The following is a 19,098-nucleotide window of genomic DNA, read 5'->3' as shown; positions in this document are numbered from 1 at the left end:
AATTTGTCTTTCCTGCAATTGAAAGATACTTGTCTTTTATTTCCCACTCCTTTCTCCTACCTAGCTGGTAGAGCTAGGAAAAGCAAGGTGGTGTTGGGTTTTCTGATAATTTGCCTGCTGATATTATGTGTCTTGAGTCACCAGAGAACTGTGTGGTGGCCAACAGCAGAAGAGACTATAAAAGTGGTTTGGCAGCTTATGTAAGGAGAAGCCCGTCTTTATTCTCTTTCTTCACATGCAGAAATGCCTAGAGGAAAATACAGGGCATTCAGGCAGTCACCTCTGAGCAAAAGGAGAAAGTGGTTTTTAAGTTGGGTTATTGCCTCCAGTATTATTTTGCAGATTTCTCCTACAGCTGGTGCTAAGCGCCAGAGATTTTGGTAATCTTTAGCCACTGTAGCCCTCTCCAAAAAGTCCTGTGCCAGGCCCAGACTTTACAAGTGCGCCAGTGGTTTGAATTTATTCACTGCCTCATGTGGGAATAACTCTCCTGATATGATACTGTTGTGTAATGCTCACAGCAGGCACTGCTGTCACTTCACTAATAAAGCAATTTGAGGGCAGTACAACTTAAGGTGTGCACAAGGCTGTAACTGGATTTGGTATGGGAGTATTTGTAGTCAAGGTCTGTCTGCTGCCTTGATTTTCAAGTGATTCTTACCTGCAAATTCTGCTGCAAGCAGAGCTTTACTGATCACCTCAGAATTCATTAGATTGCACAGATATTCCTTGGATCAAAAACCACCCCTGAAAACTGCTCCTGAAGGATAAAATCATCCCTGACAGATATTTTCCTCTTGCTTGTTAGTCCACTTCTGGCACAGCTTCTGGCAAAGCAGTGCAGGCAAGGGCTACTGCATCAGTACATCACTTTCAGCCACGTGACAGAACACTTGAGGCTCCACTTGAATTAGCACAGGAAGTTTCTAGGGAACAATGAAAAGATCCTGGCTCCCTAGCCTTTTTGTGGGTGCAGAGCCAGTCAGTGCAAATTCAGTGTGTCAGAATCTTTCAGCTCCTTGAGAGCTAGAAAGGAGCTCCGAGGCACAAGTGGGCAATAATGATGGTACAGAGCACTGTATCTCAGAATTCTAGAAGGGAGAGGGAAGAAAAGACAAGGAAGATACAACTGGCTCTGCTCTGGACAGGCAGTCAGCTTGAAAGAGGAGTTTGAGAGAAATACTCTGCCCATCCTTGGGAGTAATGGAAGTATGGGGTTAAACCTGGCTAAGAGGAAGGCCTTGAATTCCTGATCTTGTCTACCCATGCTAAACCAGAGAGAAACTGGTTTTAAACCAGGAATTGAAGTTTCAGTCCTAATTTTAGTGATTAGACTTAATTTACAGATTATTGTTTGTCTGAATTGCTCCACATCATCAGCCACCAGGGCTGACTCAGTGCTACATCTGCTGAATAAATTCTACGCATAAAGTTGAAGAGTTTAGTGTTGTGGTAAGGCATTTTAGGAAGTGTTTGGAGATGTTAGGCGTGATCACTTCCCACAGCAAATGCCAAGAAGATGAAGGCTAGTTCTGACATGCTGCATACTTTAGGGCCACCTGCTCACTGAGCGAGATCTGAGAGGCTTCTTCCAACATGAAAGCTTGCTTGACTGCACTGCAGGTCTTCTCTTTGCAAGTGACATAGTTAAAGCAAAGTGATAGAAACATTGTCTGCAACACGTATGTCACTGCAGACTTCAGGATTTACTCTGCCCATTTAGCCTTCCCTCCAGTGGCTACCAGTACTAATGGCTGTCACCTCACATCAGGACTTCTGCCCCCTCTTGGTAGTATTCCATCTCCTACACATGGATTCACACTTTCTTTTCTTATTTTGTATGAAAATGACTGAGATTTATAATGTGTTTATAACATCTTTCACCCTGGCAGTTTATTCCCCTTAGCACACGTATATTCTAATCACAGGGATCATATAACTGTCACCATTGCCTTTTCATACAGGGTTGAACGAGGGGCCTCTTCCCCTCTACATGTGCCTTTTGTTGTCACTGACATCAGTGAAAGGGACTCTAAATGCTGCTCTTGAGGTTTATGAGAAATGTACATTATTCTGTACTCTGGGCAGTGTAAGGCTGGATTCCATATGGCAGATTTTGTCTCCTGCTTAGAGGTACACTCCTGTGTGTGCGACCTTCAAGTCCCTTTCTTCCAGAAGGAGATTTCTAATGCATGGGAAGGAAAGGCAAACTACTCCCTGTTTCTGTCTCCTGCAAAATGAGTTTGGCCTTGTGGTTCCATTTACCTGGCTGTTCTCATAGGAAGTATTCTCAAGACTTAAAAGAGGTTGCTTGCATTTATCATGCTCAGGGGTCTGCAAAGATAACCTTAATTTACAGCAGGTACTTCAGTAGCAAGAAAGATTTTTATAGGGGGCTAGGAAAGGGGCAAATACAGTGTAACTCATTATTTACCAAGTTCCTGTCTCAGCTCTGGATCCTATCATGGTAAGTCTCCAGGGTAAGTAGAGCTCCACAGTATTAGCAAAAAACTGCTTAGCAAAAAACACTGACATATATTAAAAATGAGCAATGTTTTTCTCCTTATATTTCAGATCTTATTTTCTAATATTGAAGACATTCTTGGTGTTCACAAGGAGTTCCTGGCTGCTCTGGAGTTTTGTTTGCAACCAGAGCCCCAGTCTCAGCATGAACTGGGAAATGTTTTCTTAAAATTTGTAAGTACAATGACTTAATGCTATCTGGAAATGCAGTTTCCTGTCATAAGCTCTCCAGCCCCTAATCTCTAAGGCAATACTATGACAATGTGTGTCTTGTATGAATGTTGTAGGTAGGGTGGGAAAAAACTTATGAATGAGGTTAGAACAATAGACACCACATCAAACTGAGCTAAACAACATTGTATTTTTAGAAACTCTTCCCTTTCCTGTTGAATTAAAAAAATCTTTTTCTCATCCATCTGATCACATTTTATTGCTGAAAATTTGTTTGCTTTTGTTCCAGAAGTTTCAAAAAAGCAGCACAATTTCAAGTGCCTCAGAAACAGTACTCCTGCAGGTGCTTGCCTGGTGTTGCAGGCAGGGGTGTGTGAGGTTCATGCTCCCTGCCCAAGCAGCCCTTGCAGCGGCCTGGGGTCGTGGGTTGCAGCAGCCTGGGTGTCTGTGCAGCCCTTGCAGCGGCCTGGGGTCGTGGGTTGCAGCAGCCTGGGTGTCTGTGCAGCCCTTGCAGCAGCCTGGGGTCGTGGGTTGCAGCAGCCGCTCGCTGCGCGTCCTGGTGGGGCTCAGGAGCTTTCCTCACAGCACACACTCTTGCCGTTTCACCCGGGGAAACTGTGGGGAGCATTTCTTTGATCTTTTGTCTTGGGCAGGGTTCTGTTGTTGCAATATGCTCAGAAGAAGTGCTGGAACTCCCTCAGTGCTGCTTTTTCATTATCATCAAATCATAGTGAGTCCTGTGCAGAGCTTGCAGTGAGGGACATAAGGCCCCTGAATCTTGAATGTATTGGTGTATTCACTGTTGTGATCACCTGGCAAGGTAATTTCTGGTCCTGATTACAAGTCCAGTCTTGTCAGCAGCTGGATGTTAGCAGAGGTGCTTTTCTTTAGAAACTTAATGTTGAAAATACTTAAAAATTTGGTGAATAGCTTGAGAATTCTTGAAGCACTGTTTTATCCAGACACTGCATTTTTCTAGTGGACCATGTTTTCTCTGTGTATCGTATATCCTTGTAGCAATCCCCTGATTCACCATGTGGAGCTCCATCAGACTGCAGTGCTTGGGTCCTCTTAATGAGATTTGTGTATCCTTAATGTCCTCTAGTCTACATAGGCTCAGACTCTTCCTGGTCTGTCTTGGCCTAGAAGAGCCTTTCTTGGCAATGATCCACCAGCCTTCAGAAACAGAATGCTGCTTTTATAGAATCATGGAATCATCAAGGTTGGAGAAGACCTTTAGGACCATCAAGTCCCATGTCAACCCAGCACCACCACCATGTTCACCATTACACCCTGTGCTCAAGTGCCACACTGACACCTCTTTTGAATACATCAATGGATGGTAATTATGGGCCCAATATTGTGTCAAGGACCTCTAGTTCAGAAGGATTCAAGTCTTAAGTAATACCCAAAGCAAGCAAGAAAGCAGATTTTGCAATTCTAAAAAAGAAATTAATGCACATAGTCTTTTTGAAGTATTTTAAGAGATGATGAAATGTGCTTGCTCTGATATTCAGGTGTGAAAAATTGTTTTCCTTCAGAAGACAGACATTGTCTGTCCTGCTGTACTCCATTTGGTTGGGTGATCAGAAATTCATTATCTGATGGTAAGTGCTAGAGTTTATTCTGGAGCTGCAGTTCAGTGTGACTGTAACAGATGGTACAGAACATCCTTGAAAATTCATTCCAAATCCCTTGTACAGCCTTAAACAAAAACAGCATGTGGGACGTGTCTCTAATGGCAGAGAGGGCACATGCGCTAAGACCACACCTTGTAAGCACAGGCTTCCTTTTGCAGGGCAGAAAAGGGTGTGACTGTGTGCGGAGCAGAAGGGCAGAGTATTGTCTGATCCATTGTTTCTAATACTGCTATATTGCTAGAGGTTTGGGGATGTAATAGCTAGAATCTTGTTCTAGGGAAATGTGTTATGCTCATTTTTTGGAGCAATGGTGCATGAGTGATCAGTTTTGCTGTCTAAGTCATCGAGGATATTGTTTTGTTGAGAATTTTGTCTTCTGTTTATGTTTTTGGTGTTGACTGGTTTCAGCCTGCTTTGAAGCAAGAAAATGCCACACCTTGTTAAAAAATATGTCCAAATAAAATGTTACAGTTTTCCAAATGTCTTATTTACTTTTTTCTAGTCAAAACTATTTTCACATTTGCATTAATTTGTGGGCAGTACTAATGGATCCAAAATAACATATTTGGAGAATAAACAAATTGTTAAAGAGTTATTTCAACCAAACTGAGAACAGTACAGTCTTACTTCTGTCACCAAAACAGGAGGTCTAGCTGTGTATCCAGCATATTTACTGAGTAAGAAAGTGCCATTTTTATCTGGTCACATCTCTGACCATAATTGCACTTTAACCTAGAGCAACTGCAGGTTCAGAATTCCTGAGCTAACATCTGTAATTATGTAACTGATAATTTCCTCACCAGGCTATGGGAGAGCCTAGGACTGAGTATCATCCAGAGGAAAATGAAACACTTCAGACATGGAGTAATTTTAAGCATAGTTCTCATATTTGTGGGTCGACGGCATGGGGTACAGCTGGGAAAGACTTGAGGAAAGCACTCTGCTGTGTGCATAATTATTGTACTGTCTTGAGCTTTAGCAAAAGGATTTTGTCATCATCTAAATATAGCCTCCCAAACTCCAGGCACTGAAAGCTGCAGTCAGAAACCTGAGCAATGATATTTTATGTGCAGGAATGTAATGGATGATTCTGTGTTAATGGCTGCTGTTTTTAGTATCAAGCATGGTGCTTGTGTGCATCCAGGGAGTTGAGAAGAAGTGAGCAGAGACGTGGGAAAAACTTCTGTGCCTGTTTTACTCTGTAGCATTCCTGTTTTTATGGTTGACAACAATCCTGTTGCCCTTTTTTCTATTGTGCTGTGGACCCAGGCCTGCCTTTTCCTGCATCTGGTGGTCAGAAACTTTTGTTTCTTTGCAGCTTCCCAGTATTGCACCGCAGTAGCAACATGAACAGCTGCCGATGAAGGATAAAAGTCCTGAACATCTGCATTCCAGCTCTTTGCACTATACGCTTTGTGGCTGTTGTTTTATTTGCTTTGTACCATTGTTCTTGTGCTTGGACATACATCTATTTATTCTCAGTTCTTTCTTTTGAAGTACAAGGAAAGGAAAAATTAATTAAACCAAACCCAAAAGCATTTTACAGACTCTGAACATGTAAATCTACCGTTGAACATCTGACCAGAATGTCAAATTCTCCTAAACTAACATAAATGCAATTTCTTTTCCTTGTGACAATAGCAGAGGGAATACCTTTGTAGCTGTAGTCCCATGGTTTCCTGCTAGTAAACTCCTTCAGCTGGCAGTAGTTTTTTGCTTGGATCACTGTGAGCAGTCTTAAAAGAACCTTCAGCTGACACAGGAAGCTCTAAGAATGCTAGGGCTCCAATCAAAACTCAAAAAAATCCCCAAAAAAATAAACTTCCAAATTCTGAGGAGATTAAAAGGTTCAAATAGAATGTTTTCAGACCAGAATCCTGCTGTGAATGCAACAGCAAACTCTGGAAGGCATTGGCTACATGGCTTGGTGTTCTGAAATGGTAGCTCTGGAAAGCCTCACATATTACCCTGCAGCGTGCCACACAAATGCTTTGAAATTATTTTTGATACACAAACTAGCTTGTCGGGGTGCCTCCACATGGCGCTGCATTATGGCATAGAAGCTAACCTGAACCAAGAATTGTAAGTGCTATCATGAGAAGCACTCAAAAATGATGGGTTTTTTGGCTTCTGAATCCTTCATTTTGCCTAAAGCCTAATAAACCTCCTTTTTTTGTAGTGAATGCAATACTGGAAGCTCTGAATTTAGCTGCTGAAAGTTCAGCCCTTCCTACCAGCTTTGAGAGGATCAACTCACCCACTGCCTTATCTGCTCAGGCATGGAAATAGTTGCTCCTGCTTCTTTAGTGACTCACTCCAGTGTTTCCAAATATCTAGTGTTTGCAATGGGTTCAGCATCTCTGATAATTTTAGATAGAAGGAGTTGCCCTATCTTTGAATCTGAAGATCAGTAGAGCAGAGCTTTCTGACCCTGACCTGCTAGCTGACCTTCATTTCTTACCAGGGGATTTCATATTCCAGCATGTGCTGGTAGGTGTGACATGTCCCAGTTTTAGTAGCTCAATCTAGTTGTGAAGCTACCCTTCCCTTCCTTTAGTATCTGTAATGTGTTGGCGTGTATTTGGTGAAATTCTTCAGTTACAGAAACTATTATATATATCTGTTAAATTTTTTATGCTGCTTGTTTCAGAACACAAAGTAAACCAGCCAGTCTACTGGCTCTCACCCCTTGAAAGGCAGGGGTTTTCCAGCTGACTGCTTTTTGTTATAGTTCCCCTCCAGATCTCAGACCTAATTTCAGGCCTTGGCTCTTCCCAGCCACCTGTCTTTCTTCCTCCTGCAGGAGTGGTGAGCCCCCTTGCTTCTGGCTTTGTTTTATTTCTGGCTACTTTCATGGAATATCCTGACACACATGCAAGTATTCCCAAGATAGCAAAATCCCTTCTTTCAGGAAAGAATACCTATGATCTCAGTGAAGCATCAAGAGGAAATGTGCTGAAAGTCTCAGTGCTCAGAAAAGTCTCTGTTAACTTACAACAGAGTAAATCAGGAATTAGTGAGCACCTGTATTCACATTATGAGTGTCTTCCTGAAAACTCCAGTGCTAATGCCACTTGGAATCCACTTCTCTTTATAAAGAATTTGGTAGCAGAAGGTGGTAAAGTAATCTCTCCAGTGGTGTCTGAGTCAATAAGTTACTTTGCTTTTCCTTGCAGAAAGACAAATTCTTTGTGTACGAGGAGTACTGTAGCAACCACGAGAAAGCACTCAGACTGCTGATGGAATTGAACAAGATCCCCACAGTGAGAACATTCCTTCTGGTAAGTACCTTCTCTAGTCCTCTTGACAGAATGCTCTGACTTTGCCCTGTGCTCATAATAACTTTCTGGTATCCCAGGAATGCTGGGCATTTTGCAGGTATTACCCATTGCAGGTATGGAGCACTCAGGGTGGGTGGGTACTGAAATCACTGATGAATTGAGACACAGAACTGAGCACTATAAGCAGGAGTGATAGTAGTGGAAACAAGGAAGATTTTCCTTTTTAAAAAAATCAACCGAACAAACAAGCACAGATGATGAAAGGAGTAAGGCAGTAAATCAGCAGCAAGACTGGGGCTAGTTTCCATTGGATTTGGCTCCCTGCTCAGTTCTCTGACCAACTTACCATTTGCAGGCTCATGAGAAAAAATGTGACCTGCTTCTGACACCCTTTACTTAATGAGTCCAGCTGTGGGCAAGAAACATGGTCTGGATGAATTGAGTGCATCATTTTTGCTTAGATCAAAAGTAACCTAACTCCCATGTGGCCATACATCCTTCAAACACACCTTAGAGGCTGGGCTGGAATGAGAAATAATCAGTGGGCATCGTCTTCTACCACTGCATTCCTTACTTTTTCTTTCCTTTTTTTCGTTGTTTCTCCTCCTTACTTTCACCCCTGCTTGATTTTTGAATGTCATGTTTCCTTGGCTATGGATGAGTGGCATTTTTAATGGGGTTGGCACACAGGTGAGGGAATAATTTGTCACATCAGCTTTTTTCCTAGTAAATTCTATGAAGTGAAATAAAGACTGTCGTTCTTGCAAAGGACCTGCTTTTCTTTCTGCTCTTTTTTTTTTTGCTTGCTGTGAAAGTTCTTTTCTTTCCCAGTGTAGTATAGCAAAAGAAAACTTCCATATAAACATGAGTCACAAGCAGGGCCAGAGCATTACTTTAGCCACAAGATGCAGGCCTCAGAGGGAGCCTACCTTTGTGCTGTCGCATAGGCAGAATCTCTTTGTCATGTCTGAATTTTAATGAACCTTATCAAACCATTACTTTGAATTACTAAATGACCCTTACCTTGTTCATGAGGTTTTTCTGGGTGCTTCTGGTGAGGGAAACCAATGAGAAGGACGAGGGAAAGTGCATGTAAACACAGTCCTTCCCAACCTTCAGAATGTTCTCCACTTCCACTGGATTGACAAAGTTTTCTGTTTGTGTTAGAGACAGCAGCTGGCAAACTGATTACGAAAGGCATCAAAGATGTCACACTGTCTGCTGTGGCTTGCTGCAGCACCTGAATCACAGAGACTCTTAAAATGGCAGAAAGTATGGGAAGAAGGGCTGCAGTGATGTGTCTGCTGAGCTGTGGTCCTGTGATTTCTTCAGGCCTCCCTTCCTTTCTCTGCCTCCCAAACCAGTGCTACAGTGCTACTATGCAGAGAAGGCAGCACTGGAGTACAAAGCTTTACTTGTGAGGATAGATTTGGCCCAATTGCCACTCACAGCTGCTGAAACATAGAATGTGAGAATGTGTTTGAAAAGTCAGTAAGTGTTAAAGGGCAGTTTTGAGCCCAGAGCTAGAGAGGGCTGAAAGAAGAGATGGCAAGGATTGAATCACTTGAGACTTGGAATTTGGACAGGGAGCATTGTGAGCTGAGTAGCCAATGCCACAGATGTAGAATAGCCCGGGGACAGGTTATTTTACAGATAATTGTCTATAAAAATACTAGTTAGAACTAAGGAAATTTAATTTATGGTGTCTGTGAATATGCCTTGAAGAGAAGAATTGAAGCGCTATAGCCAAAAAGCTCACTAAATTTCAGAGTATGTCTGAGCCACAGCATGTATTTCACAGGGGAAGACACTACTGGTGATGCCCCAAGCAGGCACGTCTTGGCTGATCTGCATTTAAAGTTCAACTTCTGTGTAGACAGGACAGGTTTGCGACCTGGAGTGACTTTTGGAGCAAAGTCCATATTCATGGTTGAGCATAGGAATGTGGACATAGTTTATCTGAAAAAGACTTGAAGTCCACCTGACTACCTGTCTCTGGCAGCAACCAATAGTAGAATCATCAGGAAATGTGTAAAAAGCTTACAGTAGGGCAGTATTGATTTGTCACAAAGATTACAGATTATTGTTACAAATTAAGGACAGGTCAAGGACTATAACGGTTGTTTTTTTTCCCCAGTGTCATCTCCTATTCTTAAATTCCCTTTCTATATCAGTCCTGAGAAATGGATTTCCATAATCTGTTGAGAAGTTCCATAGGTGCTGGTTAGCCAGCCAGTGTGCCCAGACTGTTTGTCCAGCTGTGCTTAGGCATAATGTTTTACGAGAGAATTGGTGGATATTATGCAGATGACTAATTTGTTTCAATTCCAGTTCAGCTCAGACATAAGAATTGTACTAAAGTTAATTACATTATTACTAGTTAGTAGGCTTTATTTTAGCCTTCAAGAGTTTTCTGGACCAACAGTATACAACTGTACATAGAGAACAAAATCAGCAGGTCGTATCTGTTGTGGGGGTAAATTGGATTATTTTAGGTAATGGTCCATCGAGGTGTGCTGTTTGCCATTGTATTGTTAGGGTGGTGTTTGAGTCACCAGCTTCTCTGAGAAGATACCATTCTGCACAGCCATTGTTATCCACAGCAAATTTTCTTTTGCTGATGCCTGCAGGACTTTGCAGACTTGATGGCTGTATGTCAGTGGTGAATGAAGTTCCATTTCCTGTACCTTAGGTGGGGTGAAGTGCTTTCTCACCATAAGGCATGTTTTAGAAATACAAAATTGTGCCAAAAATCATCTGAAAGCTTTGTGTTTGAGGTAACATTTGTTTCTTTTTTTGATGATAGGGTTGCATGCTCTTGGGAGGCAGAAAGACAACAGACATTCCACTAGAGGGTTATCTACTGACTCCAATTCAGAGAATTTGCAAATATCCTCTTCTGCTCAAGGTAAACCAGAGAAAGTATTTCTGCAGATGATTGTTTTATTCTTGGAGTGATTCTGCAATTTTTTAGCCCTGACTTTTGTTGCCACTATTGCTTCCCTGATTTAGACTTCTCAAAGTTGGATCTTCTCTGAAGAAAATGGCTTTTTATGGGTACAGGCAAAAAGCTGACTGATGCTGGCAGTCTGCTAAATCCTGTTATGGGTAGAGCAGACAGGGTGACTTACTGACTAACCAAGCTTTTTGACTTCAGTGCTTTCAGATGCTTATTAAGGCTTGTGCAGGCTGTTTCAGCCACTTCCTGTAAAGCTGTGTTTAGCTAGAATTTTGCCTGTGTTGTGAGGGACTGGATGGCTCTGGGGACTCTTAATGGGATATGTTTTTCATTACAAGGTCTCTAGTTTGATGGTGAGCAGGTCAGCAATGATAAATCTTCTGACAGCTGTTTGGCAGCTTGTTTGAAAACTCTTTGGTTGTCTCAGATGAGTTCCCAATGGGCAGTGTCAATCCAGAAATGACTATGGTATGTGGCACTAATTTTCCCCCTTGCTAGTATTCTTCCCATAGAAGATAAAGTGTAAAGTACATGAAAAGAGCTAACTTGACTCTCATCTTTTCTGCTCCGGGCTGGGTCACCTGCCTGGTGGGGACAAGAAGAGGGGAAAAAAGAAAGCAGTTTCTGGGAGAGCTGGCATCCCCCAGTGGCTTGGTAGGTACTCTGTGGCTAGCAGCCATCAATCTTCCATGATGTCGAGCTCTTCCTCAGCCAGAGTCACACTGTGTTTACTAAAAGAAAAGTAATTAGAAAAAAACCACAAATACTTTCCCTCATATTTTGAAAGAAAGGTCCTTTTACAAACTGTGGAAGAAAGTAAGAATTCTGTGATGAATGTATGTCAAAACTCCTGGGAACCAAACATCCTTTCTTTGAAAGCCAAAGCCAATACCACCAAGATGAAGACCAAAACAGAGTTTCTTGCTTTCAAACTATAGTGGGGTAAATATGAATTTGCCCTCCCTGTTCCTACCCTTGGCTCTGGGGTAGCTGACCAGACCCACGTGTACCTATTGAACAAACAGCCTTGCAGGGAGGGGCCGTGACTGAGCATCTTGTGGGACTCCATTCCATTTTGCTATGGATTTCTTCTTGTATACAGGATGATAAAGATCACACACTAATTGAAACTTCCTGGACAGGAAATAAAAGTTTTAAGAAAAAACAAAGAGGAATTAGGTTTTCAGTAGGTAACAAATCTACCTTAGTCAATGAGATAATACAATAACACTAGGTGTTTTTCAGCTCAGAAAATAGCAGTGACCATTATAAAGTGGGGTTGATTCTGATTCTCAAAGGTAGTGAATTCATAGCAAATAAGTTGTGTCCCATTGAAGACTTAGTTGCTAGCATGAAATTACCAGAGCAGAGACATGAGAATGCTTAAGGGAAAACACAGCCAGATTCTGTTTGTGCTGGCCAGGAAAATGGAGTTCTCCAAGCAAGGAAAAAAATAGATAGGTTTTAAAATAGCACAACCTTCAAATTAAGTGTTTGCTCTCCCTTTGCTGCTGAACTTCAGTTATGGCTCCTGAAATAGCTCTTTTTTATTCATGGGGATTAGATTTTACTTTATCTAATTCCCAGGGCAAATGGATACTATGGTATTCCAGGTGATGAGAAAAGTCTTAGACCAAAGCTAGCCTACTTTCCTCTTTTACTTTGTTATTAGCAAGAGTTTGTGAACATCCAGATTATCTGGTAACTTTGATATGACCTTGTCTAATGTAACTATTTAGTGTAGCTGAGTAGGTGGGTTTGATAAACCTAGTATGCACAAGATAATTCAGACTTGCTTGTGTTTGAAAGTAAACTGAAGTAGTATGGTAAGGCACATATTTTACATTCTGTAACTACTTTTTATTAATAACATATATGTGTGTGTGTGTTTCTTCTTCAGAACAATAGAATCTGGCATGGAATTGATTTGAGTTACTTAATTAAGACTAATACACTAGAATATCTCCAAGTGCTGATCCACTGTAAGCACAGTAATTTCCAATGAAATACGGCATCCTGCAACAGGTGGCCTTATGTTTTCTCATGCTCTGATGAAGCTGTTTGAGTTTTTTTAACTAACAAATGATGGAGACAGAACAATGATTCAGATGATGGTGGCCAGTACGTTTCAATTTTATGTATAGTTTCCCAGTTTTTGTGACACAGACATTTGCATTTTGAAGTGCCTGACTGTAAACAGTTTTTTGTTTGGATTTTTCGGTTTGGGAATTTTCCCTGGGAGGAAGGGGGAGAGGGTGGGATGTTTTATTGTGGGTGGGGGGTTTTGCAGTTGGGGGTGGGGTTGAGTTTTATAATTTTTATTGCTTTTTCTCTGTCTAATTTGCAAGCCTTTTGTGTGGTTTGAAAGATGGGACTCAAATTTAGCTATGGTATTTAATAATCTCTGTACAAATAGAGAAATAACAATATTAGTATTTTTGCCCCAATGCAGTTCTTGTCTGCTTCAGACAGCATGCAAGAAAACTAGTGTAGAATTCATCAGTCAGTAAATTAGTTCCTTTTAACTGAGAGGGGCTTGGACTAGGCTCAAGCAAAATGAAACTGTTGGCTCTGATCGGCATTGGTTTTTGGGAAGACGGAAGGTAGCAGAGGTAAAGGGACGCCCAGCATGAGTGGGTGGCTGGAGAACTTGCCAAGCAGATGCTTCCAGCGTGGGGGTTTGAGTGAAGACATCTCTGTCTCACCCATGCTAATTGTGGGACTCTATTAACTAGTCTCAACTCCATGCTTAAGAATAGAAGCAGCTGTTGTGTAAACCAGTGTCTGAACAAAAATAGTATTTTCCCCTTAATAAAGAGCATTTCTGTCAGCAAGAAGCAAACCCTGGGGCAGTGGTAATCATGGGTTAATCACACCATCGTGTGGGGATTAGGCACAGTCACTTCTGTCTCCTTCCTCTGGTGCAGGAGGAATGTGCAGCATATGACAGCCATGCCCACTGCTCCTGAGAGCCCAGAGCTCACAGGGCTTGCACCTTGCCTGAGGTCTGATATGTTGACAATTTGCTCAGACTCAAGCCAGAAATGCACATTCCACCTCTGATCCATAAAAAACATCTGAGTGCATACAACTCTATGGGCAATTAGGACAGTAATTATGTATTGCTGCATATGGAGAAGAGTTTTTCTGGCCCTGGGAGGGGCAGAAAAACCTATATGCAGAGAGGAGTCACCAGAGTCAGAACCCGCTGGAAAGGAAAGCCCAGCAGTGAGGCACACACAGGCCTTTAGGAATCGCTGCCTGCACTTGGAAAGGGAAAGATGGGAAGCCACTGGTGTGCATACAGAACAGGATGAAGGAAGCTTACCTTATTGCCTCCCTCATCTCTCTATTCTTCTCATGGCTGTTCAAGGAACAGAACCTTCTATTTGGCCATAATTGAATATATTTATCTTTGGAGGATTGGCTTTTTCTCCCTCCCTTCCCTCCTCCAAGAAAAGTTATGTTGCTCTTAGACTCATGACATTGTGTGGTTGAAATCCAGCTCTGTAGCATAATATTAAAAATTGTCTATCCCCTAAAGAGCTCTAAGAAGTGCTGTCAATTTATAAATCATACTTTTGTCTTCCACACATATATATAATCACAAATAACTGCTATTTATAAAACCAGAAACATGTTTTTATTGCATTCTAAATTAGCATATGTTGTAGGTTCAGTGGCATATTGAAGCTAATCTATTTTATCTGATCCACCATTGCTTGTCAAGTGTTTACCTTGCAGAGAAATTGACATAAATTATAAGTTTTAACAATATGCAGAATAAAAAAAAAAAACTATTGTGATGTGCAGGTACACACAGGAAGTCTGATGTATCATTTATTTTCTGGTTAGTACAGGCAAATATTACAAACTGTAAAATGCAAATATAAAACTCCCAGGAACATGTATGCTTACAGAAAAGGAGTTTGGGTTTTTGTTGCTTTTTTTTTTTTTTTCTTTTTTTAAGGCTATTTGGAGCTGAACTGTTGATTAACTTAGCTTTTTGAACTGATAAACAAAGGAGTATATTGCCTTTTGGTATCTCTTTGAAGCTGTGCTGCTCAGCAGACCAGTGAGGGTCTGCTCTGAAGCCAGGTCAGTGCGTGCCCAGAGCTGTGGTGTAGAGCAGGGCAGCCTGGCAGCAGGGATCTGCACCAGTCTGTGCACAGTGTCAGCATCCCTTGTTAAGCCATGTCTGAGTGTCCTCAGGGGAATAAAGATAGGAGGAAGGATTTCCTCAAATGAAGGAATATGTAACTTTCAGCTGCAAAGTGTGTTTGCTGTCAGTTTGAAGTGCACAGTCAATTTTGTGTAATGAGGGAGGACAAGGGAAGGGATGTCAGAGATTTCTTAAAAAAAAAAAAAAAGAAATAAAGTGTCTTTTATGAACTATTATAAGAAACCCGTGGCAATAAGTAGTTTTCTACAACTGGCAGCAGTCTTATTTCCTGACTCTATTAGCATACAAGTTGCAATACAGGAGATAACAATTCCAGACAGCAATGTCTGTGGGCTTTGTGGAGGACAAGGCTTACCCAGGTATTGCCATTTGGGCTGTCTTTCAGCTGCCTTTTAAAATGTTGTCAAATGCTCTTACAGTTTACACATCATAAATGTGTCATTAAAAGAAATAAGTACCCAGAGCTCTCTCCCTGTGTTTCAGAAGTACCAGGCTCTGCTCTTCTGGGAAGTGGCAGTGTCAGGATAGCACGGCTTTGCCTTGGACAAAGGCTGTGGAGGGGCGAGTGCCAGTCCCAGCCAGTTCCCAGCCTTCTCCCCTGCCCGGGGTGCGACTGGCATGGGAAGATGCTGTTTGTTGCAGCAGGGCATGCTGTGAATGAAGAGATCTTTCTCTGTGCTTTGGGGATATTTTTGAATGGGATGTTTAGACAGTGCTAATGTGTACATCCCTGTTCCCAGTGCAGCATGGGTGACACTGGAGCTGCAGAACTTCACTGATTTTTAGTGAGAGTAATCTGTGTTAAGTCGCAGAGTGATACCAAAGCGTAACACCTGTCTCCTGCCTTTGCTTTTTGAACAATTACTTTTCTTGGCCTCACTTTCAGCAAAAGTAAAGACTTGCACAGGAAATTTCATTTGATATCAACTGACATTTGTAGCAGTGAGCCTCCTTTTCCTGTGCATCTGTTACTCTGTAAATCACAGATGGGTGGAAACAATCTAGCTCCATTCAGATCACAGTACTGGGCAGGCTTTCTGGCTGTATCCAAATTCATTCTTGTATCTCTTGCAGAATGATGCAATTCAGCAGCACAGGACTTTAAAACAATCAAATAACATATTGGGGTGAAAGATAGTGAGAAAGTTAAGTATTTCAGTCTTAAATACCATATTCTGTATCAAGGTTAAATTACCAGCCATATTTTAGATTTCTTTAATGTATTCTTATTCAATTGTGGCTGACTATGAAATACTATTGGTCTAAAAAAAAAAGATTAATTATGAGTTGACAGTGGTTGCCCCTTTTGCCAAACTCAGTAATATTGCCAGGTTCTGAGTTTTGCCTCTGCTGTCTTTCAGTGGACAGGGCTTAACTGGGCTGTTGTGCTTTGACACAAGCAGAGGCTCTTACAGACTCATTCAGAGAAGAGGTTCTGTTTGTCACAATGTCAGGACACATCTCCCAGCCTTCTGGACATACAAAATAGCCACATCTGACACAGCAAAACTTACTTGTCTTGAGCTCTCTTAATGTAGCATATTTAATATGAGCAATTGCGTCATTTATTTAACAGCATTCATATTCTATTAACCCTGTACACATGAAGAATAGAGAACAGCATCTGCAGTAAAATTCTCTTTAGTTTTGCAATGGTTCTGGTATTTTCCTGCAGGATTGCCTGCTAATGCTCATACATCTCCATAAATCACTTCTCATTTTCCATGTTTTCTCTTTTTTTTTAAAAGGAATTAGCTAAGAGGACTCCCTCTAAGCATCCTGATCACCCAGCTGTCCAGAATGCACTGCAGGCAATGAAGACAGTCTGTACAAATATCAATGAGACCAAGAGACAGATGGAGAAACTGGAAGCCCTTGAACAGTTGCAGTCCCACATTGAAGGATGGGAGGTAGGATGCAGGACCAGCAAGCTCCCTGGAGGCTGTTAACGGCACAGTTTAATGACTCATGTTGTGTACAGGGATTTATTTGTTTCTCTTGTGACATGTAAACTCTTGAAGGTGTGGGCAGCATCACTCAGAGGAATTTAGAATTTAATTAGTATTTTGTGTGTGCAGGCTGGTGCTAAATTGTAGCAGAACAAGCAAATTATTGAAGAAAGGAGGATGTTAGATCTAGAATGGAACTGACATTTCTAATGGGCAGATCTCACTTGAAAGGGTGAAAAACTTATGAGTGTATCAGTTATTTCACAGTTTAATGGCAGATAAAATAAGGGCATGTTTGTAAAAGACCTTAATTGTGCACTCATAAAGGAAAGGTAATCTCTCTTTTTTTATGTTTCAGGGGTCAAATCTGACAGATATTTGCACACAGCTCTTGCAGCAAGGGACTTTATTAAAAATCTCAGCAGGAAACATCCAGGAGAGAATGTTCTTTCTATTTGATAATCTCTTGGTCTACTGCAAGAGAAAATCCAGGTGAGTCCCTCTGTATTTTCAGTTTTACCATTCAGAAGATTTGTATGTGGAAGCTGTGATCAATTACTGATCATTCACTGTATTCTCTGTGGGGCTGAGTCACAGGTGAAAGTTTCCTCTGTTCTTGACTATTCCTATTACTTAGGCAATAGGAGAGAGAAGTAGGACAAATATTCCAGGCAGTATCGGAGTGCCCCTCTGAGAAGTGTGCAGTCCAAAGAGGAGTTAAAACAGTGCAGCTAAAGTTCAGGGTGCGTTCTTACAGACAAAAAGCTTCTGAGGGCAGCTGCGTCTCCAGGAATTATGTGAAGGTGCCAACTTACATTGTGAAGTTATGCTAAGCTTAAGATGGTGATGTGGAAAGTGATAAAAAGCCAAGACAGGGGAAAGTGGAAGACTAAGCAAACATAAAATAGATGCAGAGCCCAGGGGAGTGAAAAAGAGATGAAGATTTGGCTGTTGCTGTCAGCATTTACAGCCCATGTGCTCTGCTTATTGTCTTCCTTTCTTATCCTGGTAATTTTTTTTACATCATCCCACCTGATAAACCTTAAGTATTATTAACACCTGCTGCTTGTAATTAAAATAGCATTGGCAGAGTGGAAGGCAACTTGCTTCTGCAGCAATTATATGGTATTTCAGTTCCTGAGCTTTTCACCTTTACAACCCCAGGGTTATTTTTGGATAGTAGAGCACAACAGGTGTCACTTGGGTAGTTTTAAATCTATTTTAGCCATAAAAATCAAAACATGACTAGTAATGAAAAGTGCTTTCCTAAATTCAACAGAGGCACTATAAAGCTTATGGATGAGGATGTAAACTTGGGTGCAAAGTTGCCTCAGCAGAATTTTCCCTACAACAACATGTAACACATGTGGCAGGCCGTGTGACAGTGGCCTCTTTACATAGTTCATTTCATATTTGAAGTATGGTGCCTACCACAAAATGATCACAGCTTTAGGCAAAAAGAGGAGTCAAATGTAATGTTGTCAGGTGATTGCAGTTGTCATCCCAGGGCCATGTGCTGTTCATGGACATGTATTTCAGTCAGTCATCAAGAATGTAAATCTTGAAGCCACCTACATCTTCACATAATCTGGCAAAACAAAGCTGTTATTGCTATACTAACACTGGTATACACCTATCTTGGAAATCTGAATGAGTATTCCAATTATTTAACACCAGAGGTGTGGTCAAATACCACTATATTGGAATCCTCCTTTAATAATCATATCTCAGATTGATTTATTCATATATATGTTAGACTGTTTGCTTATGTGTTGTAACAGTCTTCATCCCAATTGCAGAGTTACTGGGAAAAAAGCATCTAAAAGGACAAAGTCAATCAACGGGTCCCTTTATATCTTCAGGGGCCGAATAAATACAGAGGTCATGGAAGTAGAGAATGTGGAAGATGGAACAGGTAAATGACTAAATATTGCTTTTAAAAGCACAGCAAATTCAGATCTTGTGTTGGAAGGTGGTGCAAAAGCACTTGTCCATCTCCTTTAGTGAAATCTGAAGCAATTTATAAAACTTGTAGCCACCTTCATTATTGGACCAACTTATGTGGTTGATAGACTGGAAATGCTTTCAGGCACTAGTCCTTCCTTCTGAAATGACTTTATTAAGAGTATGTGTTCCCAGAAGCTTGTCTGGTTTAGATCCTAATCCAAGTTAATTTAATAAAAAAAATTATTCTTACCATGTTGGTTTTTTTTTTCATCTTTAGCCATTAAAGCTAACATAACAGAAATTCTTGATCTTCTTCTCATCTAGAATACTTCTAAATACTAGTCTTAGTATCCAAATTAGTAGCATGGGATGTGACCATGAGCAAAATATGGGAATGGCAGTTCTGTTATGATCTTTGTATCCTGACACAGCCAAGGAAGACTGG

The 19,098-nt window shown here is 41.2% G+C and overlaps 1 protein-coding gene across 1 annotated transcript in view; it reads left to right on the top strand.

Annotated features, from left to right (window-relative positions):
• The window catches only part of PREX1 (phosphatidylinositol-3,4,5-trisphosphate dependent Rac exchange factor 1), a 110,740-nt gene that overhangs the window by 48,928 nt on the left and 42,714 nt on the right, over positions 1–19,098 (top strand). Inside the window, exons 3-8 of the mRNA XM_031506556.2 lie at positions 2,575–2,697; positions 7,511–7,615; positions 10,422–10,523; positions 16,506–16,667; positions 17,065–17,198; positions 18,506–18,621. Of these exons, the coding sequence (XP_031362416.2) occupies positions 2,575–2,697; positions 7,511–7,615; positions 10,422–10,523; positions 16,506–16,667; positions 17,065–17,198; positions 18,506–18,621 (742 nt within the window). The remainder of the gene's footprint in view (positions 1–2,574; positions 2,698–7,510; positions 7,616–10,421; positions 10,524–16,505; positions 16,668–17,064; positions 17,199–18,505; positions 18,622–19,098) is intronic.

This window comes from Lonchura striata, chromosome 17 (genome assembly GCF_046129695.1).
Source record: "Lonchura striata isolate bLonStr1 chromosome 17, bLonStr1.mat, whole genome shotgun sequence".
Classification (NCBI taxonomy): domain Eukaryota; kingdom Metazoa; phylum Chordata; class Aves; order Passeriformes; family Estrildidae; genus Lonchura; species Lonchura striata.
This window is presented reverse-complemented; position numbering and strand designations above follow the sequence as displayed.